The sequence below is a fragment of the Bipolaris maydis genome (genome assembly GCF_028858645.1).
Source record: "Bipolaris maydis strain C4 unplaced genomic scaffold PSV08scaffold_8, whole genome shotgun sequence".
NCBI lineage: Eukaryota > Fungi > Ascomycota > Dothideomycetes > Pleosporales > Pleosporaceae > Bipolaris > Bipolaris maydis.
The window spans coordinates 383982-408136 of NW_027093864.1; the positions used below are offsets into that span (position 1 = coordinate 383982).

General features: G+C 52.6%; 8 protein-coding genes across 8 annotated transcripts; 4 read left to right on the top strand and 4 right to left on the bottom strand.

The window, feature by feature from the left end:
* Positions 1-18: 18 nt before the first annotated feature.
* On the bottom strand, positions 19-1096 carry PSV08DRAFT_402251 (uncharacterized protein). Its single transcript, XM_014222978.2, has 3 exons — positions 889-1096; positions 667-829; positions 19-547 (listed from the first exon to the last, which is right to left on the bottom strand). Exons 1-3 carry the CDS (start codon positions 921-923, stop codon positions 140-142), a joined length of 606 nt encoding a protein of 201 aa, XP_014078453.1. The 5' UTR covers positions 924-1096; the 3' UTR covers positions 19-139.
* A 2311-nt stretch (positions 1097-3407) lies between these two features.
* Positions 3408-5019, bottom strand: PSV08DRAFT_203507 (NADP-dependent oxidoreductase domain-containing protein; the record flags this gene model as incomplete). Its single annotated transcript, XM_014222979.1, has 3 exons — positions 3408-3760; positions 3825-4615; positions 4868-5019. Coding segments are annotated over 3 exons (973 nt in total), but the record flags the coding sequence as incomplete, so codon positions are not given.
* An 865-nt stretch (positions 5020-5884) lies between these two features.
* Positions 5885-10349, bottom strand: PSV08DRAFT_203508 (uncharacterized protein; the record flags this gene model as incomplete). Its single annotated transcript, XM_014222982.1, has 4 exons — positions 5885-6397; positions 6454-9685; positions 9746-10055; positions 10164-10349. 4 exons carry the CDS (start codon positions 10347-10349, stop codon positions 6226-6228), a joined length of 3900 nt encoding a protein of 1299 aa, XP_014078457.1. The 3' UTR covers positions 5885-6225.
* Positions 10350-12899: 2550 nt separating this feature from the next.
* PSV08DRAFT_247859 (uncharacterized protein) lies at positions 12900-13883 on the top strand (the record flags this gene model as incomplete). Its single annotated transcript, XM_014222984.1, has 1 exon — positions 12900-13883. One exon carries the CDS (start codon positions 12900-12902, stop codon positions 13881-13883), a length of 984 nt encoding a protein of 327 aa, XP_014078459.1.
* Positions 13884-15336: 1453 nt separating this feature from the next.
* On the top strand, positions 15337-19607 carry PSV08DRAFT_371533 (major facilitator superfamily domain-containing protein; the record flags this gene model as incomplete). The annotated part of the gene is made up of 5 exons (XM_014222985.2): positions 15337-15457; positions 15514-15855; positions 15922-16453; position 17091; positions 17802-19607. 5 exons carry the CDS (start codon positions 15337-15339, stop codon positions 19605-19607), a joined length of 2802 nt encoding a protein of 933 aa, XP_014078460.2.
* Positions 19608-19778: 171 nt separating this feature from the next.
* Positions 19779-20994, bottom strand: PSV08DRAFT_203513 (uncharacterized protein). The gene has a single exon (XM_014222987.2). It carries the CDS (start codon positions 20939-20941, stop codon positions 19865-19867), a length of 1077 nt encoding a protein of 358 aa, XP_014078462.1. The 5' UTR covers positions 20942-20994; the 3' UTR covers positions 19779-19864.
* A 360-nt stretch (positions 20995-21354) lies between these two features.
* On the top strand, positions 21355-22745 carry PSV08DRAFT_302477 (uncharacterized protein). The gene is made up of 4 exons (XM_014222988.2): positions 21355-21570; positions 21629-21647; positions 21713-21817; positions 21863-22745. The coding sequence occupies exons 1-4, from the start codon at positions 21372-21374 to the stop codon at positions 22662-22664; spliced, it is 1125 nt and encodes a 374-aa protein (XP_014078463.2). The 5' UTR covers positions 21355-21371; the 3' UTR covers positions 22665-22745.
* A 285-nt stretch (positions 22746-23030) lies between these two features.
* On the top strand, positions 23031-23903 carry PSV08DRAFT_362660 (histone-fold-containing protein). Its single transcript, XM_014222989.2, has 2 exons — positions 23031-23449; positions 23521-23903. Exons 1-2 carry the CDS (start codon positions 23104-23106, stop codon positions 23781-23783), a joined length of 609 nt encoding a protein of 202 aa, XP_014078464.2. The 5' UTR covers positions 23031-23103; the 3' UTR covers positions 23784-23903.
* The last annotated feature ends 252 nt before the right edge of the window (positions 23904-24155 follow it).

The window sequence follows — 24155 nt, forward strand, 5'->3', positions numbered from 1 at the left end:
CTTTCACGTGATTTCAGAAACCAATCTGCCAGTCCGATTCGCGTAATATCAGCCAGGGTAATCATGTCGACGAGCTCCGTCCAACTACATCATGTCACGCTTTCTGCGCTTGTACTCTTTAATTCATTTTAATGTCATTTTACAATCCACTCTTTTGGTCATAAGTTGTCGTCTTCTCGTCGGCTCCAAGGCCGGCCTTTTCCACATCGCCTCGAGTACTCTGCGACCGGGCCCGCTGCTCTTGCCCCCACGTCCGTACACTCATCAGAGCCCACCACTGCACAAAAATCAAGACCATACTAAAGCCTGCACACCAAAACTTGACGGTGCTAAGACCCCTAGTGCACTGTTCCAGCCACTCGGTGTCCCACCCAAAGCCAGCATCAATGTCGCGGCATATGGCTAGTACGTCGACCGTGTAGCTCGGAGTTACCGGATTTAATGTTCGGAAGTCCCATGGCAGAACCAGGTTGACGATTGCGATTGTTAGAAATGACAGAGTCATTGTGTGCAGCAGGGTGTAAGCTGACACCAGACTTGGCGATGCCTGTGTTATCGCATTGTAAGCACCCATGCGTCATGACAAACAAGACTCGCAGTAGTTCCGGACGATCCGACAGTCCGTCGCACGAAACGCGGGGCAAGGAAAACAAGCTGCTGACTTACCCGTAGTGCGCCAACCAAGCCGAGAATGCTTGCACCGCAAGCAAGCAGGTTGTAGGTGATGGGAAAGTATGCGCTGTCGAGGTCCGAGCCGGGCAGCGCAAAGGACATGGCGAGGAGGCCATGTGCGCAAAAGGTGAGCACGGGAAGGACGATGGCTAGGAACCTGTGGGCATGTCATGTCAGACTTGGGCCAGGACAGAGAAATGCGAACAACAAACATACCTCATTTGGCTCTGCTCGCTGGATGATGATGCCATTGTCAAAATGGAAGTGTGTTTGTTGAGTTCTCAAGTCCAGCTTTTTGCCTCCAGCGTCGCAACGCTTTTCCTTTGCCGAGACGACGGCGCTTTGCAATGCGACGCGGTTGTGATAAACGACGTGAGAGGGAAGGAGGAGATCAAAAAAAAAGAGGAAGAGAGAAAACCAGTCTGCGCAAAGAAAAACGGTCGCGTATATTCAACAAAGTTTATAATCGGGCAAAAAGCAAAGACATACACACAGACACACTTGTGCTTGTGACCCGTCACCCGAGGAAAGAGGAACCCACAAGGCCGGCGCAAGGACCAGTTTCGTCGACGTCAGTTTTCTTGCTCACGCTTTTTTTTTCTTTAGTTCGCCCCGGTTCAGCCCAGTTGAAAGCGGAAGCGGCAGGGAGAGGGATCCAAAAGATAAAGAACGGATCGAAGCGGTTATCAGATGAGCGAGGGGAGAGGGAGGGGGCGGATATGTAAGTAATCCGGGGTATGATGTGTTTGGATTCTCGGATATAAGGCTGAGTAATGTGCTTAATGCCTTGGTTCCTTTCCTTTCTTTTTTTTTCCTTTTCTTTGTCCCTTATTGAAGAAAGACAAGACGAGGGCTTTTTTGGTATGTAGAAAGAGAAGGGGGGGGTTATTTTTTTTTTCGTAGTAGTAAGTGTACAATGTGACACAAACAATAGACAAGACACTGGTTTTCTGTTTGGTTGGGAAAAGTTGGTAAAAAAGAGGAGCGAGAGAGAAAAGGGCACAGAGATGAGGCTGAAGGTATACTAGTTAATACACTAAGCACAACACACCGACGTCACGAGCTTTAATCGTTCAAAGTAAACCCTGACTCTCTCTCTCTCTCTCTCTCTTTTGCTCGCCGGGGTGGGTGATGTCCCGTATTCCGTGTTTCGATTTGCGCCTCCCCGCCACACCCCCCCCCCCCCCCCTTCCCTTCTCCCGCGATGCGAAAAAAAAGGGCTACAGCTCTTCTTTTATCAGATCGAAGATTCCCATGTACGATTATCTTGCTCCTAGATCTTTTCGCGGTTTGGATTCACCATGAATGGGGGCCTTGCACTTGTCTCTTTCCTAAACCTGACTTGACCAAGCCTCTTTTTTTTTTCTTTGGCCCTTCGGCGATGCGCGGATGGACGTGCGTCCGCCTTGCTTGCTTCCCCCCCCCACACCGACCTTGTCCGTCTGCATGTCCCGAGAGCCCTTGAGGGGTCCCTTTTTTTGTTCTTCTTGGGCGAAAGAATTTACTTGGATTATGGGTTTTTACTAGTAATAGAGGAGCTTGGGGGGGTGGGGGGATGGAAGAGAAGTATGATGTGTCACCGTTTTATTATTATTTCATGTATATTTCTTTCCTAATATCACTTGCTACGTATTGTTTCTACGATTATTTTCTTTGTATGGATAAAGAGAGAGAGAGAGAGAGAAAAAGATATAATACATATAGGTGCATGATGGTCATCATTACTACTCTGAACGTGACTTTGACTCCATAGAAAGCCCTTATCGAACCACTGGTAAGCCACCGGCACTGCAACACAGCCGCGCATCCGGGAGAGGGGGAACAAGGTACATCAGGCTGCAAGGTTATGGTCGCATTTTTCGGGTTCTGGTGAGAGGCGAAGAGATTATTATTAAGAAGCTCGATCTACATCACTTTTTGTCATTTTGTTTCCTTTGCTTCGGAGCGGGGAAAAAAAACAGACGAGTCCTTGTGTGTTTGTGTGCATGTGTCGGGGCTGCCTGTTCTTTGGAGAGGGGGTGTTCGGACTAAAAAGGGTGGATGGATGGAAAGTGGGTGTGTTGTGTGTCACGCGATCGGGGATTGGGGGGGTTGGTCGGATGTCGGATATGGGATGGGGGGTCGGGGTTAGTTGTTCCCGACTTCTTTTTATTTATCTAAATATCAGATAACTACCATTTTCCATCTGTATGTGTGTGTTTCAGGTAGATGACTGGGTTAGTATGGGTGAGTGGTTCGGAGAATTATGGTTCCTTCCACTGCTGAACGGTAGTTCTATGAATTTTCAGTTTGATGTGAACGAGGGGAAGGGTTGATGGGGGAGAGGACGCGGTATCCTTGCTTCGCATCATCATCATCATCACGGCACGTGTAAAGGGTCTCTCGCGGGAGCGGACGGAAATAAGCGGCGTGGGTTTGCTCCGAGAAAATTAAAGTGATGATTTACTGGGTGCGAACACGTGAGTTTCACGTTATCCGTACATCGCGATGTAACCGTAGTACCACACCGACAAAGGAAGAGCATCACGTGATGTTTTAGATATGGGGGGGGGTTACTGTGCAATGGTAAAATGACAAAATGCCATGTCTGATGTAAAGTTTGCGGCTACAATGGCTAGCTTCGATCGTCCTCGGAGACGAATGGGTCATGGCGTCATTGGTCGAAGCTTTGGTTTTTTTTGTTACGTCTAGACATAAAATAGTCAACTACTATTGTCTAGTACCAGTACTAAAGTTTGCCGAACAGATGCCGATTGAGGATGGAACATGTGATTATGACGTTGATAAGAATGAAGAAGAGGGAGAAGAAGTGCACGGGCAGCTTTGTTTAGATTCTTGTTACTATTTTCACATCACATCAATAGTAGTCGTTAGTCAGGGGATGCGACATTGCATCGGTTGATTGAGCACTTGTTTTTATTTCGAGTTGATATATACTTGATATCTGCCCTAACCTTCCATATTCATACCCATCATCCTTCGATGTCGGCTCATCGAAAAAATTCGTAAAACGTTCCGTAGAAAATTAGCAAAAAAAGAAATTATTGACCATGCCCGTCTATGCAAAGACGTAGCAAGGGATACCGTACTATAAACAAAAAACGTTAGCCAACACCATCCATGGGAAACACTAAAGGTATGATAAAACGTACGTTGGTGGGAGCATTAAACTTGAGGTTCTTGTCCAGACCCGAAATCTCCTCAATCTCGCTGTCCTTGAGATCAAAGCTGGTAACATCCAAGTTTTGCGCCAGGCGGTTTGGCGAGTTGGACTTGGGGATGACGCTCAGACCGCGCTGGGTGGACCAACGCAGCAGAACCTGGGCAGGAGTCTTGCCGTGAGCATCTGCAATCTTCTTGATGACGGGGTGGTCAAACAGAAGAGGCGTGTCGGCGGCAACCTTCATGTCGCACTCGAGGAAGCTCTGGGGGCCAAACGACGAGTAGGCGGTGACCTTGATGTCGTGCTGGCGGGCGAGCTCGATGAGGTGAGGTTGAACGTAGTAAGGGTGGTGTTCGATTTGGAGGGTGGCGGGCTTGACTTTGGCGTAGGTGAAGAGGTCGAGGAGGAGAGCGCCACTGTAGTTGCTTACACCAATGCTCCTTGCGAGGCCCTTGCTCTTGATGTCCTCAAAGGCTTCCCATGTGCTTTGTAGGCTGGCGTTGCTGTGCTCGATCTTGCTCTCGCCGTCGTAGTACCAGCCGGGTGGGTAGCGGACCTTGGGGTCGACGTATTTGAGAGCGACGGGGAAGTGAATGAGGTAGAGGTCGAAGTAGTCAACGCCCCAGTCAGCAAGTTGCTTGCGGACGATGGGCTCGACCTGCTCGCGGTCGTGGAAGGTTTGCCAGAGCTTGCTGACGATGAAGAGGTCCTCACGCTTTACGAGGCCCTCCTTGATGGCGCGGGCAACACCCTGGCCACACTCAACTTCATTGCCGTAGTCTGTTCAAGATTGAGTCGTCAGTATGGGTTATTACATGAGCACGTGAGGAGGCTCGGGCTTTGTTCCGATGGACGACGCTAGCATTCCGATGCAGGGCCAAGCATCTACAGCAGCCACCGGTAATTCGGGGCGTCTCGCGGTAGCCACCGATTCTGCTGACCATTTGCCAGATGGTGGGGTTACAGGAAGAAGGAAGAGAGCAGAGAGAGAGAGAGAGAGAGAAATAAAGTGCTCAACACGAGTCGACGTACCGCATGCGCCGTCAAACAGCCGGTAGCCAGCCTTGATGGCATTGTAAACAGTATCGGCGCAAGTGGCATTGTCGACCTTCCACAGTCCAAAGCCGACTTGGGGCATCTTGTTGCCATCATTGAGGGTAACGAAAGGGACGCTTGAAGCCATTGTAGCGAAAAAGCTGCGGTTGGCAAGTCTAGTCTTGAAAGTTGGTACGGTATGCGTTCGAGGGGCAATGCAGCGAGCCTTGGTTGACGACGACGACGACAACAACAAAGCAGAGGAGGAAGAGGAAAGAGATGTCAAGAGTCGAGGAGTAGAAGCAGTGGACAAGGCAGCGGCGCAACGCAGCGTATTAATACTACCGGGACGGCAAATGGGTCTAGCAATCATGGCTCCCTGATATCAAACGTGTATTTTGCAGACGGGACTTCAGACCATTCTGCCCCCAGGCACAACAAACAGCCTGTCGTCTATATAACGCCGTGTCAGAGGCTAGTTTAGGCCAAATGACCCTGCGTCTTCACCCGGACGACTGGGTTAACCATGCCTTTGCCTTTGCCTGTCGAGTCCTCATTCGCCGTCGGTATGCCTGCCACTTTACCCTGCCAGGGGCCACTGTAGCCTTTATGACGGCCACTCAGCAGCACGGCAGGTAGCTACACGTCGTCGTGTGTAAGCGTGACTTTGGACGGGCTCGCCGCCTGTCTGCTGCTCTCTCCCCAGTGCCCGGCAAATTCTACGAGGGCCAGGATAAATAGCGGCTCCTCTCAACAGACTGCTATCTCGAGGGGCCTTGGTCCAGCTCAAACGGCAGCGTATCAAGGCAGGCGTGGGTGGTCAAAAACGGGCGCGGCAGCATATCAGAGTGAGCGCAGTTTTGCGTGGTGGGGTTGCATGTGCCCCTCTTGCTCCACACTGCGCGGTAGGCGGATAAAATACCAGTGAGTAACGAGGCACCGGATAATTGTTTCCCACCACCGCCTCGACCTGCCAATCGACAATCCCTCAACCACTGCAGGCTCCGCCTTTGGCGGTTCCGGACACCGTGTTCCTTGTCAAGCGCCCGATACAAGGCCTTGCCGTGTGCACGTGCTGGCCTGCTCAAGCTGCAGTCGACAGACATGGCATCAGGATAGCATTGCAGACACAGCAGCTGCCTTCACCCCACAGCCCCTCATCCAACACAAGCAACAGAAACATGAACATTGGCTGGCCGACGCCCACCATCAATAACAATACACTATTCATACTAAAGACGTCATGTCCACTCGGGACCAGGTCGTACACATTTTTTTTCCTTGCGCGCCTTGCCCGTCATGCGCCAGACCAAACACCAAAGAGCAAAATGCCCCTTTCGCTACAAATACCCACCCTATTTCCGCGAACTCGCCATCTCTCCATATCGTCCTCTCTGCTGTGTCGTGTCGTATGCTTGTAGGACCCTCGCCTGCGACTCGTCCGTCTGCGAGAATGCATAGCCTCGCTGTTTGCGCATACGCTGTACCTGTCGTACCTTTCGGATGGCTTTCTGGAACTGTTCCATTCTGTCCATGTATTAGCATGTCTTCGTTTGTTCCTAAACACACTCAGAGTGACGTACCGTGGGCGATAATCTTGAATGTTGTACTTTTGAATTTCCTGAACGTGGTGGTAGCTCTGTGGAAAGTACATTCGCTTTGCGTACTTCCATGCAAAGTCTCGGATCAAGCAAAGCGGCGGTAATACCACCAGCATGGCCCAGAATCGTGGGTCGGGGAACAGTCGCTCAATGACACCGACATATTCATGGGAAATGCCAGCCTTGGGCGCTACATAGGCGTAGATGGGCATGAGGATGAACCACAGAAGCATCGAACCTGGAATGGCCAGCACAGTGTACTTTGTCCAGATATTGGTGATGAGCGAAGCCTTGAGCAGCACAGTTGCGAGATTAGCAGTGTAGGCTGCCGTACCCCACACCCAATGACCTGCATTGCGGCCATCCCACTGCGGCCAGTCCCAGATGATGAAGGCCTGAGCGCCAAAGTAGAGAATGAGCGAGTGGTAGAAGCCATTGCCGACCCAGGACCAGAACGAGTGCATCCTGAAGAACACACCCGACTGACTAAGGCGGTAGAGTTGCGGGTATCGATCCAGTAGCCTCGCGCTTACAAACTGGTCAAAAATACCAAGGACAAAAGGCGGCGCTGCAGTGAAGAAGACGTTGTAGAAGGTGAGGGTCCACGACTCGTAGATAATCTGGCCGGAAAAGCCGTTTTGGAAAGAGTACCAGAACTGTGTCATGAACATGGCAATGTTCTTGTAGAAAGAGTACAGAATGACCTTGCTGACACGTTGGTAACTCCAAGCACCGTGGACGAGCAGAAGCTTGCGGAGGTAGCGGAATTGGCCAATGGCAATGTCTGCACTACGAGCTGCCTGGAGACCTTCGACACCGCTAATGCCAACACCAACGTGGGCAGCCTGGATCATAGAAACGTCATTGGCTCCATCGCCAATGGCCAACAGAATCGACTTGAGATGGCGCTTGACCAGCTTGACAACAAGAGCCTTTTGGAGCGGAGAGACACGGCAGCAGATGACAGCCTTGCACTTGATGGCAAGATCCAGAAATTCCTTTTCGAGATCGCGTTCAAGGGCGTAGGTGAGTGATTTGCCGTCGATGACCAGAGCGAGGACATCCATTTCGGCCCCACCTTGACTCTGGCTGGTAATCGCTTGGTACTTCTTGCGGATATTGTCACGAGTGGCTTCCTTGTTTTCCTCGTTGATGATGAGAAGACTCATGTCTTCGCTAATCAGCTTGCAACTCATACCGATGTTGATGGCAGTCTCTTGGCGATCGCCAGTCAGGACCCAGACCTTGATGCCGGCGGATTGCAGAGTCGCAATAGTGTCCGGGACACCGTCCTGCAGCTTGTCCTCGATCGCAGTTGCTCCCAATAGAGTCATGTCACGTTCAATAAGTTCAGCGGCCTTGTCTAGCTCTTCGGCACGGTTACCGCTGACGGTTGTCTGTGCAGTATTGAAAATTGACCACCATTCCTGGAACTCGTCCTCTGGAATCTCACGCATAGCTAGACAGAGGGTGCGGAGACCCTCGGAAGCGTATTCTTCCAGATGAGTCAGCGTCGCTTCCACATACGGGTTGTCTTTCGAAAGTCTCTCCAAGATGACGGTATCGGCGCCCTTGGTATAGCATACAATCTTGCCTTGGGGCGTGCGGAAGATGGTAGACATTCTCTTTCTTGTCGAGTTGAATTCACAGACAGCCAAGAGTTCGTATTCCAGTTGACGACCGTCGACCTCGATGATGACAGCGCGCGGTTTTCGTGCAATGAACCTGTAACCCAGAGTCACAGCGCCTTCGACCAAAGCACCCTCATCTGGAGAGGCAGCTTGGTACTTGATGGCGCCCTTTTCTCCCTTCATTTCGGGAATAACGGTGTGACATGTCGCGAGAAGGGTGAGGAATTGGTCAATGATGTGCTTGTTGGCGTGCGATCGTCGGTTCTGCTCAAGCTGCTTGAAGTCGTGAATTCCAACCTCAACCCCGTCTTCTATCGTCGCACGTCGGTCTTCGGGAATCTCGTCGGCATACTGAATGCCGGCAATGGTAGACTGCCTGAACTCCATCATGTTACATGTCAAGGTACCTGTCTTGTCAGAGAAGATGTACTCGATCTGGCCGAGTTCCTCGACTAGGGACGAAGTTCGGCATTTGGCGGGTGTGTCGGTTGGTTCGTAGTAGATGTCTAGGTCTGAGTCGATCAAGCTTCCAGTGTAGTACTTTACGATTTCGATTGTTACAAAGAGCGAGATGGGGACCAGGTTAGAGTACAGGACCCAGTAGGTCAGCAGGTCGCGGAAGAACTGCTTGGCACCGTTGAAACCAGGGAGATCGAGGTAGGTGAGGTTACCTCCCCGAGTAGATTGTATGATGACATCGCCAATGGAACTAATAATGCTAAGACAGACAAGGATTATCACAAGCATGAGAATTTGTCTGTTGACCATCCTCTCTACGGCCGTCGTCTTGATAGGAGTAGCTGTGGCGTTCCTCATGAGCTTTGTTTCATGTCCGGTAAAGACAACCACCCCATGGATCCAGGGTGTGTTGCGCAGCGTAGCACCACGCAGCAGTAGCTGATCGGGTGCCAAAGGTAGCTCCTTCTCTCCTCCGCCCGCAGCAATGGTCAAGGTGGCTTCATAAGTGTAGAGACTGCTGTTGGGTTGTTCGGATCGGATCCTGCCGCCTAGTCTTGCGAGTTCTGCTGGGCTGACAAAGTCGGCAGTCTCGGGGATAGCCTGCTTGATCTTGAGGTTTGTCTCGCCGTCCAAGTTGGCAGTTTCGATGTAGCAAAGACCCTCGGGCTCGGAAGAGGCGAGAAGGACGAGATCGGTGGGGAAGGGCTGCTCGGATTCAACGCGCACAATGTCTCCCACTGCGACATTGACCCATTTGGTGTCTACAAAGGTAGAACCCTTTAGGACTTGAGCCTTTGAATTGTTGAGCTCCGAATCAGACTGTTTCCGCCGGAAGTCTTCAATGTATTCCTTGACGGCGGATACGAATAAAACAATACAGAGTGGGACGATTGTGGTGAATCGCGACGTGGGCGAGATGCCGGGAATCTGCTGGAGAATTGCGGTAAACAAGAAGAAGAGATTGGCGTATTTGGAAAACTGCTCATACAAAAACTTGGGAAGGAAGGTGACAATGTTGTACTTGGACGTCGAGATGTGGTTGTCGACGTACTTGTTGGCCGAGTTTGCGGGCGGGTTGTTGAGGTGGATGATGCGGGGGCCGAGGGTCGAGGGGTCGGGCGCGCCTCCACCAAAGCCAAACTTGAAGTTGCTGGCGCCTTTTTTCTTCTTCTTGGAGGATGAACCATCATCGTAGGCGCTGGCGGGCTCGTTTGCGCTGGGCTGCTGCGGGTGGGCCGCGTTCTCGGTCAAGGGCATGTCCATCTCTGAGTACTCTGAGCCGCGGCCCAGCATGTTCTTGACACGTCCAGTCAGGCCGCCGCCGAGGCTGAGGATGCTGTTCCTGTTGTGGGCATTCTTGGAGCCGCCGCGGGTGACGCCTGGCGAGGCTTGGTCGTATGCGCCCCCGGCGGCGTAGTAGCCCTGTGCCGAAGCGTCGTCGTCGTGGGGGATGTCGGCGTCGGAGTAGCGCTGGTAGTTGTTCAGGTCCGAGGTCTGCGAGTAGGCCCTGGGGTTGCCTCCTGCTCCGCCCACGTAGGGTGAGCCTGCGGGAGGAGCGCCTGGCCCGCCCGGCAGGCCCTGGGTGGACCTGCCACCGCCGACAAAGTCATCGTACGAAACCGAGGGCCGGCCCTGTGGCGGGGCGTCTGAGGCATCAATGTCGTAGCGGTGCAGGAGGTTGTGGTCGCCGGTGGGGGGCGGTGCGCCCGAATTGTATGTGGGCTGGTGGTCGTCAAAGTCAATGAGGTTGTCGCTATGAGGCGGTCCACCTGGCGGCCTGCTGGCCATGGCGGCCGTCTGTCGTCTTGGGCGTCCTGGGTCCGCTCAGCGCGTCTGCTCTGCTAATGCATCGAAGAGCCGCCGCAGTCTGTCGCCGTGTCGTGGGGGAGGATTGTATGTGTGTGTGTGTGTGTGTGTGTGTGTGTGTGTGTGTGTGTGTGTGCGTGGGGAGGGTTGGCTGCGGCCACGGGCGGAGAGGCGGGCGCTGAAAATAGTACAGTGGTAGTCGCACCTCCGCGTTGGCCGGCGGTTCGTGTATCAGGAGGGTGCGTGTGTGAGAGAATGCGTGTGTGAGCGAGAGAGCGGCTATGGCAAGGCAGATGCGACGCGCAACAGAGAGGGAGCTGGCCGCAGGCTATGGAGCTGGCAGCAGGATCACGGGTTCAGGGTGCAGGTGTCTGGCCTGGCTGTGGGTTGGGCGGGAGTGTCGTCGTCGAAAGATGTGTAGGCACGGGCCCCGAGGCAGTGGCAGTGCCTAGAGTACGTCCATACGACTGCTTCCCTGCTACCCTGGCCAAGCTGCTGCAGCCACGCCCCTGGTGTCTCCATGTATGTGTCCGCCCTCGAGCGGATGACCCACTGCTCGCCCCCCCTCGACCAAGTCTCCAAATTGCGCCGAGTCGACCTGGACGCGTGCGGCTGTCTTCTCCTCGACGTCCTGCTCCTGTCCAGGGCCATTACGCGGCGCCGCCGTTGGGAAAGACATTAGGTGGAGCACACTGACGTTGCGCCAAGCGCCCTCTCGATACTCGCTCGATTCTAGAATACACACTGTCCTCATCAATCAAATGCTCATCATCTCGTATGCATCTGTGTACGCTACACAAATACATGTCCCGGCTCTGTCTTCCTGGAATGCAGGGCCATGGCCCGACTTTGAGACACCAAGCATGCTGGCCCGCCATGGGTATTGAAACCAATGCAGTAGTATAAACTTCGTTGCTGCGCCCTTTGCCCTGCGTCCTCGACTACAGGCACATCCCAATTTAACTCACGTATGCACTGTGCTGCGGCCTCTTGGACATGCCCAAAACCACGACCCGAGCGCGCCGTGCCGCAGCAATGTCAACCCTCGATTTGAGCACCGTCAAAGCTGGCACTCGAGACTTGTGTACTGACAAACTGTTGTACCAAGGCCTGTGGTGCCAAGCTGAGCTGGTCCGCCATCTCGTAACGGTACCCTAGTGGCGCTGGCAACTCTTAAAATAGGTAGCGATACGTACCTCGCAGGCATCCACTATTGGCCCATGAGACCACATCTCACTTGCTTGCCCTCACCGCACCTGACCTACGCCCACCCAAGTACATAGCCTCAGCACTGCCTGAGCCCTGCGTATTATTCCCGCTATGCAAGTCTTCCCTATCATTGCATACTACAAGACCGTCTTACTTACATGCACAGATACATCTCATCTCCATCTTGCTTGGCATCGCTCTCGCATGCAATGACAATCTGCCGAACCCTCCCATGGTTCGCCATCCGCTAGCGCCAATCTTCACGTCCCATGGCCAGAATTTTCCTCCACCACGCCGTACCCTGCATACTTGCTCTCGACAGCGCACATGGTTTCTTTTTGGCCGTGCAGATGCTCTCTCATAATCCATTGCTATATACTCACTCCATGCCGCATTTTCTCCATCGAAAACACCAATAGCCCGGCTAGCTCAATCGGTAGAGCGTGAGACTCTTAGTCTTTCACGGTCTAACAGACACGATTACTCAGTACATCTCAAGGTTGTGGGTTCGACCCCCACGTCGGGCTTGTACGTTCTTTTTTGCTCTTTTGTCATCTATCGTACTCGTAGTTTTTTTTGGTATCTATAGCCATGCTTTCATGAACCAACAACATCTCGCTACCCCTCTTTTTACATGTGTTCGAGTTCGCTCAAAGAAGGAAATGCGTCCTATGTATTGTAATGGCAGACTGGTGCGCATGTCAACAGAACGAATCCCCTAGTTTCCCTAGTGCGAGAAGCGTATTAGAAGTAGCAAGCATGTACCGGCATACTGGTACTTAATGAAACAAACTGCTTAATGTGAAAAGCGTATCAAAAGCAGTGAGTACAGAATCAATGACAGGAATGACGGGTGCACCCTCCCCCAGCAGACAGCGTAGCGTGAAATTGTTAACAATGCTGCACCAAGGGCTCATCTCTCTTCTGCCGAGTTAACTGCCACCAAACATTCACGTCGAGGAAGCAATCGTTAGGGCCCTCGGACGGAATTCCATGGTTCCCAGAACAAGGCGCCTCTCCAAGTTGATTGCAAATCAGCAATCATGTTCAAGACTTTCGACCCTGCTGTTAACCAATAGACAGTGAGTCTTTGGCTAGATCCACTCCTAAGGCAATCATCCGCCCATGGTTTGACGTCTCCACTGTGCCAAATCGAGCATTTCATGTAAAAAAAAGGCACAGCTCTCTTATTTCCAAGGAATTCAGATACCTGCTTGTTTCACCCACCAGACCCTATCCCAACTCCACCTTGAATCAAACTCCACTTTACCTCCCCCCCCCCCCCCCCAAAAAAAAACAACTACTACTACTCAGGAACTCAAAATGGCCTACGATCTATTGCGAAATGCATCAATCCCTGACGTATCACATTCCACCACCCGTGAGTTAATCCTATCGTGGCGCGTGCCACTTGATCATGGAAAACACGACTGCACACATTCGCCCAAGGCAACCCTGGGCACCTTACACGCCTTCCCCGCCGAGCTACAGCAACGCACTGTATCTTACCTCGATATCAAGTCATTTCTTGAATTCCGGCGCGTCAGCAAGTTAGCCATGCACCTCGTCAACTCTCTGCTGGAATACCAGAAAATCATGACCCATGCGCCCACAGCTTTGCGCATGGCTATCGCTATCAAAACACACCACAGATACACCATTTCCGATCTCTTCGCTGCATTATGCCAACGCCACTGTGAGGACTGCGGGACACTGGCTCATTATGTCTGTCTCTTTACCTGCCGCCGTATCTGTCTGAGCCAGGAGAAATACTGTGAGGGTAGCTTGGCACCATGTTTGGTTAGATCTGATCCAACCGGGGTCTACGGCATCACCCGCGGCGTGCTTGGACACGTCATCATGGTCACTGATATTCCCGATAATGTTCCGCGGTTTTGGCCTGTTCCTGGCTTCTATATGCATACCCGAATTGCCGGCGAAGGCGGCAAATCTAAGTATCATCTCATCCGCAATGGTGATTCATACGTTGACATGAATTACATTCTTCCTGGCTGGAAACTGGATATCGACCCATTTTTAGGAGAAAAAATCGAGACAGAGATGGTGCTGAAGAAGAGCATCTCGGCTGTTGTTGCACCTAGGCTGAGCAAGATGAGCTGGGGTGCGGAATATGGTATGCATTGCCCAATCTGCAACGCTAAAACGGAGAGACGTATCGATTGGCTTGAACCATGCTGGGATGCTAGCATCGATATTCGGCAGTATGATGTTTGGACTAAAGAAGAGCTAGGGAAGCATATGCGTGAGGAGCATGGTGTAGTAGAGAAATTAGTTCAGGTAGATTGACTGAAAGCCTATGACAGGTATCTCCTGTGCCCATAGAGTGTAATGAGTATTATTATTGGGAACTCTAGGCTGATTGCATTCGGTAAGCGTGAAATTGACATTATGAGAGATTTTAGATGAGAAGTGTTGATCACACCATCAATTATGTGAGATTTACATCGTTCTTTGTGACGCCATACGGACCTGGGTGACTATTAAAAAATCGTACTAAATCTATAGTTACTCTAATTCAGCGCTATTTCCAATCATAAGCAATCCCTTTTAACCAACCATATAACACATGCACTCCCCAGCCACAACTTATACAAACAACTCTCACTCTGCTCCATACCTCCAACGCAGCACAGCACTCTCATTACATCATCTCAACCCCCTTTGTTCCAAGCACCTTACACCAGAGGCACCAGCCTCACCGATTACCCAGCGCAGCTCTCCCAGACCCCATACTTTCTTTTTCCCCAAATGCGAACACCAAAGACACTAATCTATTATTAGCCAACCCCCAAAAAATCATAGTATACAACCACAATGTGACCTCGAAACTCTGGACGCCTAACTCCACAAACAGCCTCCCAGCATCCCATTACACGAATTAAACAAGCCGTACTCCCAACCTCGTAAAAGTCGTTCAAAAACGTGGAAAGAAGCAAAAAAAATGCCTTGTGATGCAAATAAAGCCACTTTCTTACTTTCACCGTTCGCCCGTAGTTCATCGTGCAATTTAGGTTTAGTTCAATCTAAGATTCAGATGCCCCACCACCCCGGTTCCACAGATGGCGCACAACACGCGGAGTATAAAGATGCCTGTGAGATCCGTGGCGCAACAGCGATGCACCAATCGCACTGGCTGGACAATCATTCGAGGGATGGGGGGAGCGCCCAAATGCCAAGACAATACAGCCCAGTTTGACATGTGGCGTTGAGAAAGTAAATGAGTAAAGTGAATCACGGGCGTTCAGCTCAGCTACGTATAGTCATACAAACGACGACGACGACGGTGGAGACTAGATGCAATACTCGCTTTAGCAACGATTACGTCTTGTAACACACGAATCAACGAGAAAAAACGCCATTCGATGGTCGTGGGGCAGGTGATGATGGGCTGCAGGTACAAAGTAAAGGGGGGAACTGGCCGTGTGTGTGTGATAGCGCCACAATCGATAGTGGTGATGTAGATCGTGCTACAGAGAAGCTCGGGAGGGCCCGCGCCAGACGCGATCGATGGACTATTTTGGACTAACGTGGGCGAGAGATTGTCGGTCGGCGATGTATCACGGACTTTTTGCACATGATTATGATGTGCTAACGGCTGGGCTGAGATGGAGATTGGGGGGATGGGCAAGGCAGGGCGCTATGGTGTAGCTTGGGGTATATTAAGGGGAGAGAAGTCCGATGCGCATTTTTTTTACAGTTTGCAATCTCAGATCAGGAAACGAGAACAAGTAGAGAGACAATGGCACGATTCCTCCAGATTTTGCTTGCGGCTGCGAGTCTTGTTGCGGGACAGAGCGCGATATGTCCGAATGAAGTTGCTATTTACAATCCACAGGATCGGACGCAGTCATTCACCAACAGTACGTACTTTTCATCACTGCGCCCTCAAGAACAGTGAAATCTAATACACCTTCAGACTGGTTCCTCGTTCCCGTCCCCAAAGAAGACGTCAAAAAAGCACTCCAACAAGCCTTCCCAGCTCTCTTCAACCTCGGCGGCCTAAACCTCTTACCCGTCCCAGCATCCCTCAACTTGCCTGCTGGAATGCACCCAGTCATCGCCTCAGCCGGCATGACCAACGACATCCGACAAGACAACTTCCAAATCGCCACCGGCCTAATGTTCGCCGGCTCGCTAATACCTTATGTCGGAATCGGGTCTTCCCAAACGCCTCTAAGCGTGCCCCTCGTAAACTACATCGCAGGCGTCGACGAAGTAACCCAAGCCTACGTCGCCGGCATCATTCCCTCTATAGTCGGTACGCTTCCCCCCTCCTCCTCCTCCCCCCCCCCGCTTCTGCTAGCTAACCACCTCGAAAAAAAAGCAACCATAGCAGGCATCCTCTTCCGCATCGGCGCCTTCATTCCGCTCTCCACCCCCTTCCAATCCTACTCCGACGGCTCTTTCGGTATAAATTCCAAATGGGCCCAAGCCCCCAATCCCGCCAGCGGACCGGGCCTCTACTCCGAAGCCGTTGACCTGAAATTTGTAAACGAGCCCAATCAAGCATCGCCGCGGTACACGCTTACCCAGTGGAAACGCATGATTAATCAGCCGTGGATCCTGGCAAACACGGCTAGCTTGCTGAACCCCAAGTGCCAGAGGAGTACGTTTTACTTTACGAATGCGACGGCGGTGCCGACGTTTAGGACGGGCAATGTGACGTTGGGGCCGTCGGCGAGTGTGGATCCGTTGACGGCGGTGCTGCAGAGGGCGAGTCCCGATGGAAGTGGGTTTTATGGGGGTGTGTATGGGTTTACGGCTTGTGCGCAGAATGTTGGCTATGGGGCTGTGGTGCCGCAGGGAGAGGATTGCGAGGTTGCGGCGCAGATTGTGGCGAATTCGCCAGGGGCTTGGTAGGTGGGATGAGGATGGGGGTGGGGGAGGGGGGTTTGTGAGTAGAGGCAGGGGTGTGGAGTATAACTTTATGGGCATCAATAGTACTACCGAAACCGGCCACCTGGTATTCTACTTGTGGTAACTTTTCCGTTTGAGTAGTCTGTTGTGGAGCATTACGCTTTTGCTGTAAAGTCTGATCTGGGACCTTTCGCGGACGGCCTGAGCCAAGCCCCCCCGTGTTCTTATTTGTATTGGCGAAGTTTTGAGCGGCGGTCAGCAAGTTTTCCGTATTGATCGCGTTGCTTGAGGAGTCGATAGGCAATAGAATGGGGCATGTCGAAGTCACAGAATATGTCTGACTTGGGCCTATCACTGCGCCGATCAATGGCTTCAAAAATCGAGCACGCGTTGGAGTATCAGCATGCGGCCTGCGGGATCGCTTCTCTGAACTTGGAGGAGTCATTTTTACGGAATATCATTTGAGAACATTGTATTTGGTTGAGATATACACAGCTGTCAAGATGTTTGGGACTATCAAGGTTACGTCATTATGGTATTGTGACGCGAACCCTGTCAGCACGGGCTTGTATTACTTTTTCTGCTGAGGGGTGTTTGGATCTGTTATTTTCAACATGCATATCTTTTTTTGACCAGGGTAGTGCTTTGAAGTGAATTGTGCAGCGTTCGAGGTACGATTGTCAATGCTTGCTCTCCAGAGACTACTTTTCCGTTATGCATGAACCCCCTTTTCCGTCTCTACCAATATATCGGCCTCTGGCGGAACTGAAATAGCCGGACAACACCAAACCACCACCAAAAGTAGCCACTTTGAACGCTAAATATCAGCACTAATAACAACGTTTAAAAATATATGTATAATAAACAAAATAAAGCGCTATACGAGTTTCACAGACGGATAAGTTTTTAGAGACTTAGACCTTGTGTACAAAGGTACAGCTGCGTGTTGAGTTAATCAAGTGGTAAAACAATAAGAAACTAGCTCTTTCGCTTGCCTGAGATGTCCAGCCATTTCGGTTCCGCGAGAGGGGTCGGCTCAACTTCATCTTCGTACGAGCGCTGCTATGGGTTGCGTATCCCGGGGATTTTTCCGAGCCTTGCGGAAATACAGCAACGACGCGAATACTCATGAAGATACTAGACTAGCTCAGGCTAGACCAGCAGATTAGCAAGCGGAATTGACGTCACACTTACCCGAGATGTCTATGTCCGTTGATGGCGAGAATGTCATTCATGGATGATAAATTGTGGGCTGGGTGCTCGATTATTCACCCATCGCTGCCTATAACAAGACCAACTGAGAAGAGCCATAGGCAAAAAATTCTTATCTTCAGTGATTCGCCGTAGCATATCACGGTTGATACCATGGATCCTGAAAGAGAAAAAACTCAAGACGAAACTGCGTCATCACAATCCAGCGCAAGCATGGATCTCGAGAGCGGAAGAAAATCTAGATCCAGACGAAGAAGCGCATCATCAATGTCAACCATATCAACCGACACCGAATCGGACATCCACGACCCTCAAAACGACGGACACCGACCCACGCGAAGGGAACTAGCAGAAAGCATTTCTCGCTCACGTAGTCGACGCAGCCAACTACGAACCAGCCCAGCAACAACCACTGGCCTAAACCAATCCCTAAACCGAACCATATCCCGCCGAGACACTGTCCTCTCGCGAATCCGGACCCGACCAAACGTAGCACCATTTACGCACCCACTAGCACACCAGCCCACAGCCGCAGATGTCCTCGTCGATTTCGACGGCGAAGACGATCCCTATCGCCCCATCAACTGGCCTACGAAAAAGAAAGTCCTGACGACACTCATGTACGGTCTCACCACCATGAGCGCAACTTGGGCTTCGTCTGCGTACTCCGCAGGCACCAGACAAATAGCCGCAGAGTTCCATGTAGGCAACCAGGTAGCTGTGCTGGGTACTACGCTTTTCTTGTTCGGATTCGGACTGGGCCCGCTACTCTGGGCGCCATTGTCCGAAGTGTACGGGCGGAGGATCGCAGTGCTCACACCAATGTTCGTAGCCATGTGTTTCAGCTTTGGCAGCGCGACAGCAAAGGATTTCCAGACGCTGATGCTTACGCGGTTTTTTGGGGCGTTTTTTGCAAGTGCGCCTGTGACGAATACGGGGGGTGTGCTGGGCGACTTGTATAGTCCGGCGTGGCGGGCCATGGCAATGGCAGGGTATGCAATGGCCGTCGTCGGGGGGCCGTGCCTGGGCCCAATTGTTTCTGCCGCGTTTGTTGCGGATCCGTCGTTGGGGTGGCGGTGGACGGAGTATTTTACGGGCATTCTTCAGGCGACGACGCTGCTTATCGATGTCGTTTTTATCGACGAATGCTATCCGCCCAAGCTACTTGTGTACAAGGCGCGTCGGCTCCGGCACGAGACGGGCAACTGGGCGTTGCATACCAAGTTCGAGGAATGGGATGTCAGTGTCAAGGAGCTTTCCAAGAAGTTCTTGCTTCGCCCGATACAGCTGCTCACTACACCGATTTGCTTCCTCGTCGCGCTGTATGCGAGCTTCTGCTACGGAATCTTGTACATGCAACTAGGCGGCATCCCGATCATCTTTGGCGAAATAAGGGGGTGGCCTGCAGTCAGCGCTACACTGCCCTTTTTGGGCCTCTTGGTCGGCGCAATCATCGGATGCAGCATCAACGCTTACAACCAGATTCTCTACAATAAAGTATACCACGCGGCGGGCAACAGAGCCGTGCCTGAAGCCCGCTTGCCACCCATGATGCTTGGTTCCGTTCTATTTTCCGCAGGCCAATTCATCATGGGATGGACTGCGGACCCAAAGTTCCACTGGATCGCACCCGTCATTGGCCTCGTGCTAATGGGCACAGGTTTCTTTACCATCTTCCAGGCTGCGCTCAACTACCTCGTCGATACGTTCACACTGTACGCCGCGAGCGCAGTGGCGGCAAACACGTTTCTGCGTAGTGTATTTGCAGGCGCGTTCCCACTAGTCGTTACGCCGCTATATCACAATCTTGGTGTTGGGCCGGCTAGTTCCATCACGGGTGGGTTTGCGGCGCTTCTTATTCCTGTGCCGTTTGTGTTTTACGTATTTGGCAAGAGGGTTAGGAGGGCGAGTAAGTGGAGCCGTGGGAGCGTGTTTGACTAATTGTTCCACGTGGGGTTGTATGTGTAGCAGTACGATATTTCGACATGTACAGTAAATAAACTGTTTCCTATGAACTCATCCTGTCCATCCATCTCTCTTGACTACATGGTCCATGGCATCAGGATTAACTCGGGTAAAGTTGGAATCTAGAGTCGTGTTCTACTCTGTTGGTGATATGACTCGATGAGCGTTAAATCCACCTAGGCCTTGATTTTTATTGATTACCAATGACTATGTCTTTCAACTTCTTTCACTCCCTAGACCTGGAAAGCAACACCCTCTCTCTTAACCATGGCTTTTCCGCCGCTCGCAAACCCTGTGCCTTCACTCCGAATCTCGACCAATCCCGGCTTAGGCGCCTGCTCCTTCTTTTTCTTCTTCTTTCCCTCCTTGGCATCCGGCCCGGCACTGAGATCGGCATCGCAGACATAACAATGTATCGTATCTGGTGCTGGGGCGTCATCATGCGCGTCGCGGTGATGACGGTGTTCTGGCGTGAGGAACTTGTCGACGCAGGGCTTGCAGAGAACATGACCGCAGGGGATAGCAAGCATGGCTTTTGTGCTATTTGACAACGCCTTTTGGCAGCTCGGACACGTGCGCACAGGTTTGCCGGTCTCCGTCGACTTTTCTTCGTTGAAATGAACGCTCGTAAGGCCTTTGAGAGATAGGTTGTGAGGCTGGTCTGGGGAGCTGGATGGGCATATGGGTGTATTCTTCGCCTGCTCCGCAGTCTTGTGGTGCTGATCGGGTGTTTCGCCTGGTACCCAGAAACTCGGGAGATGTCCTTTTGCAGCTTTGCGTTCTTCGTCCAGGTTGCGCTTTGCTTTTCGCTGTTCCTCGTTCGCAATACGCTTCAGCTCCTCCTCGTCAATCTCAAACTTTCGCTTCGTGCCTCTCCCTTGACCAGCTGCTTTGAGATCCTGCTCTTCTTCCACCACGATCTTGCCTCCCTCTCTTCCCACCATTTTTGCTGATGATCCCGCCTTGAAAGAAAGTCCTTGCTGGACTAGCTCAAACTCTTCTACCGCTCGCAGCCTGGCCTCCTCTTCCTCGCGCAGCTTGTTTTCCTCTTCTTCGAGCTTTTGCTGCTCGTTGAGCCTTTCCAGTCGCTTCATCTCGTTTTTCTGCGCCAAGAGATTCGTCAAGGCACATTCCCGGCAAAAGAGGTCGCCTTGCGAACAGCATACTGGATCTACTGATGGAAGAAGACAGAGCTGGCAGGAGCCGAATGGCAGGAATGAATCACGTGTGAGGCGCGTGGATTGTGAACCCCATCTATCCTTGAGCGAATTTCGTTCATACGATGTAAATACAGTCTTTGGTGGTGGCATGTTGAGGCGATGTGAGAAGAGTTGGTCAGGAGTAGAGGCAAATGGTTGATAATGGCAAAGCGCGTCTCGCACCCATGTAGGTAGTACTAGTTTGCGACGCGCTTGCAGTTGGTCACGTGCGCTTGTGCCAAGTTTGAGTCTACCAGATACTGTGTGTATGTAGTCAGGTAATGTTACGGAAGAATTAGCAAGACTGCGACGAGATGTCGATATGCTGACATGGATCGGGTAGTGCAGGAGAGCTGAAAAGGGTCGGGCAACGAAGAGCCAGCCAGTGGCTGCACGTGCCGGCCGCCTTGCCGGAATCCCTGTCGCCAAACTTGCCTGGTTCCTGGCGGGCAGGCGGCCAGTGACGTTGGGGCGCAAGGTTGTTGCTCACTCGCTGGACGCGAAATCTGCACATGTCGTTCTTTGACCTACAACACTCGCAATGCGACCAGAGGACCAGCCAGAGGCGCCCAGTGGGCCATGGCGCGCTGCTTCCATGATCACAATGGGCGCCGTGGGGCTTTTGTGCAAAGGGTTTCTCGCTGGGCTGAGCAAGGTTGAGACTCACGGCATGGACGAGTTTCTGCAGCTGCTCGATGAGAGAGAGGATCCTGCAAAGAGGGAGAGGGGACTGATTACTGGTATGCATTCGAGGAAGCCAATTGCATGACCATGTGTTTGTGCTAATTGCCCTCGCAGTTTCGAACCACATCTCCGTGTACGTACGTTTGCCACGGCATTGATCTTGCAAGACAAAGCACTGTGCTCATGCAATTGGAACAGAATGGACGATCCGATCCTATGGGGCATTCTTCCCCTCAGCTACATGTTCAACCCGGATAATCTGCGTTGGGGACTTGGGAGTTATGATTTGTGCTTCACGAACAAGTACGCTTGCCGCTCATGGCCCGTCGCATAACTAACGGGGGACAGAGGGCTGTCAACTTTTTTCACCTTCGGCCAAGTTCTACCCACGCACCGCTCTGCGCATTCGCAGTACGGCGGCCTGTTCCAGCCTACCATAACGCAAGCGATCCGCCTATTGTCCCGCGGACCTTTTCTGCACGAACAAGACCCTCCGGAGAAGCCTGCGACATCACTCAAGAGCCCAGACCTCATTGATCCCTTTAGCGGCGGGCACCTTACCTTCTCTACCAATGGCCACGACACGTTCCCCGCACCCTCGGCGTACAGAAACCGGCGGCACGCGTGGGTTCACATTTTTCCCGAGGGCATGATCCACCAGAGCGAGCAGAGGATCATGCGCTACTTCAAGTGGGGTGTGTCGCGGCTGATACTGGAGAGCGAGCCGATGCCAGACGTTGTGCCCATTTTCGTGGAGGGCTTCGACAACATCATGCACGAGACACGCACCTTTCCACGATTCATCCCGCGGCCATTTCAGAACGTGCGGGTGACGTTTGGAGAAAAGCTCGATACCGAAGAGGTGTTTGGTGACTTGCGCAGGCGGTGGAAGCAGCTTCAGGCGAAGGAGCAAGCCAAGGGTGAGCAGCTGGCGGTCGGGATACTCAACGATTCGCTCAAGTACTCGAAAGAAGCCGTGGAGATACGCAAAGAGTGCACAAGGCGCGTACGGCAGGCGGTGGTCGCTGTGCGGCGGCAGCGCGGGTACCCTGAAGATGACCCCAAGAACAGCCTTGCGACGACGTGGTTGCGCGAGGGGCCTCACAGAGAAGGACGCAAGGAGGACGACAGCATCACCAAGGATGGCTGAGGGGGCGGCGGCTATGTACTGTGTAGAGTGTGTTGTACGTATCTTGTATAGTGTCAGATTAGATCAAGTAATTACAGCCTCAGCGACGCCTGCCTGTGCGCGCCGATCAACCGCAGCCGTGGGGTATGCCCTGGGCGGGTTTCGTCGTTGCGGGCAGAGGCAGGCACCGCGACGCCAACTGTGTGCGCGGAGTCGCGGCCGTGGTCTCTGGCGTGCTCGTTATCGTCATCCACTGGGGAGGAGGAGAAGAGGAAGGGATAGAGTTGTATGGTGCGGGCGCAGGGGAGCTAGAAGCACGTACCACATTGTCTTGGCGGGAAGGAGCCTTGAGCAGATAAAGCGCGGTGGATGCCCCGCCCTCGCGCGCGGAAGTGACGACTGGCACAGTGGCAGAAAAGCATTTCACCGCCCGCATAGTTCGCGCCCGCCCCCTGTCGTTATGCCCTGGGCTCCACCACAGTCGCCAGATTTATCTTCCTTCCACGCCCACCAGCAGCACCACCACTACCACCACTACCAGCACCAGCAGCACCCGGCACCGCCCCAGTACATCCCCCGTCCCATGCTGCAGAGCCCCATGCCTCGCCATCTCGCCAGCGGGGACGCCATGCACGATGCAGACTACATCCCCGACGCGTCGCTCCCGCACATGTCTGCAGCCCCAGACCTGCCCAACACCGACCACATCACCATTAAGAACCACTTTCCTGTCGCGCGCATAAAGCGCATCATGCAGGCAGATGACGACGTCGGAAAGGTCGCCCAGGTCACACCCGTTGTTGTTTGTACGTGGCCCCCCTCTTCCCTCCCCCGCCCTCATGCTTGCCTGCGCCAGCGTTTGCTAACACGCCCCCAGCAAAAGCCCTCGAGCTCTTCATGATCTCTCTCGTCACAAAGGCTGCCGCCGAGGCAAAGTCGCGCAACTCGAAGCGCGTCGGCTCCATCCACCTGAAGCAGGCAATTACCAAGACAGACCGCTTCGACTTCCTTAACGAGATTGTCTCAAAAGTCGCCGATGCGCCCGACAAGAGCGAGGCTGACAACATGGAAGTCGACGGCAAGAAGAAGAAGATGTCGAGCCGGAAAAAGAAAAAGGCCGACAGCGACGACGACTTTTGAGCCAAACAGACATGTTGATGCCGTACTGCCCTCTGCGCACAAGCGTGCCGTTTGCTGCAGCCTCACCCGTCGACGTCATGTGTGCCGTCGCCTAGAAAGAAGCTGCTAGCCCCCCGTTTGCCCTGCGGGTCCTTTCGGGTTCCCTGTCTGCCATTCGACTACCATAGACGCGCGCCACCACCCACTTGCATCTTAACTCGGCCTAGTGGCTCTCCACTCCCACGAGGTTGTTAGATGCAAACATGTAGATTTGCCATTCTGCCCTTGGTCCACGCCAACCCTTACAATTTCCACCAGATGAGGCTTATTTGCGCGTTGCAGTAGAACATCGTCAATGTGAGGGACGCCAAGCCCCATATTTTGTCCCTCGAT

Excerpts from the sequence above, each read along its gene's own strand:
- PSV08DRAFT_203513 (XM_014222987.2), bottom strand. The coding sequence starts at position 20,941 with ATGCCACCACCAAAGACTGTATTTACATCGTATGAACGAAATTCGCTC.
- PSV08DRAFT_402251 (XM_014222978.2), bottom strand. The coding sequence starts at position 923 with ATGGCATCATCATCCAGCGAGCAGAGCCAAATGAG. Across the intron at positions 830-888 it reads AGCGAGCAGAGCCAAATGAG|GTTCCTAGCCATCGTCCTTC; the intron begins GTATGTTTGTTG and ends ACATGCCCACAG. Across the intron at positions 548-666 it reads GCTTGGTTGGCGCACTACGG|GCATCGCCAAGTCTGGTGTC; the intron begins GTAAGTCAGCAG and ends GCGATAACACAG.
- PSV08DRAFT_362660 (XM_014222989.2), top strand. The coding sequence starts at position 23,104 with ATGCCCTGGGCTCCACCACAGTCGCCAGATTTATCTTCCTTCCACGCC. Across the intron at positions 23,450-23,520 it reads GGTCACACCCGTTGTTGTTT|CAAAAGCCCTCGAGCTCTTC; the intron begins GTACGTGGCCCC and ends ACACGCCCCCAG.
- PSV08DRAFT_302477 (XM_014222988.2), top strand. The coding sequence starts at position 21,372 with ATGCGACCAGAGGACCAGCCAGAGGCGCCCAGTGGGCCATGGCGCGCT. Across the intron at positions 21,818-21,862 it reads GATTTGTGCTTCACGAACAA|AGGGCTGTCAACTTTTTTCA; the intron begins GTACGCTTGCCG and ends AACGGGGGACAG.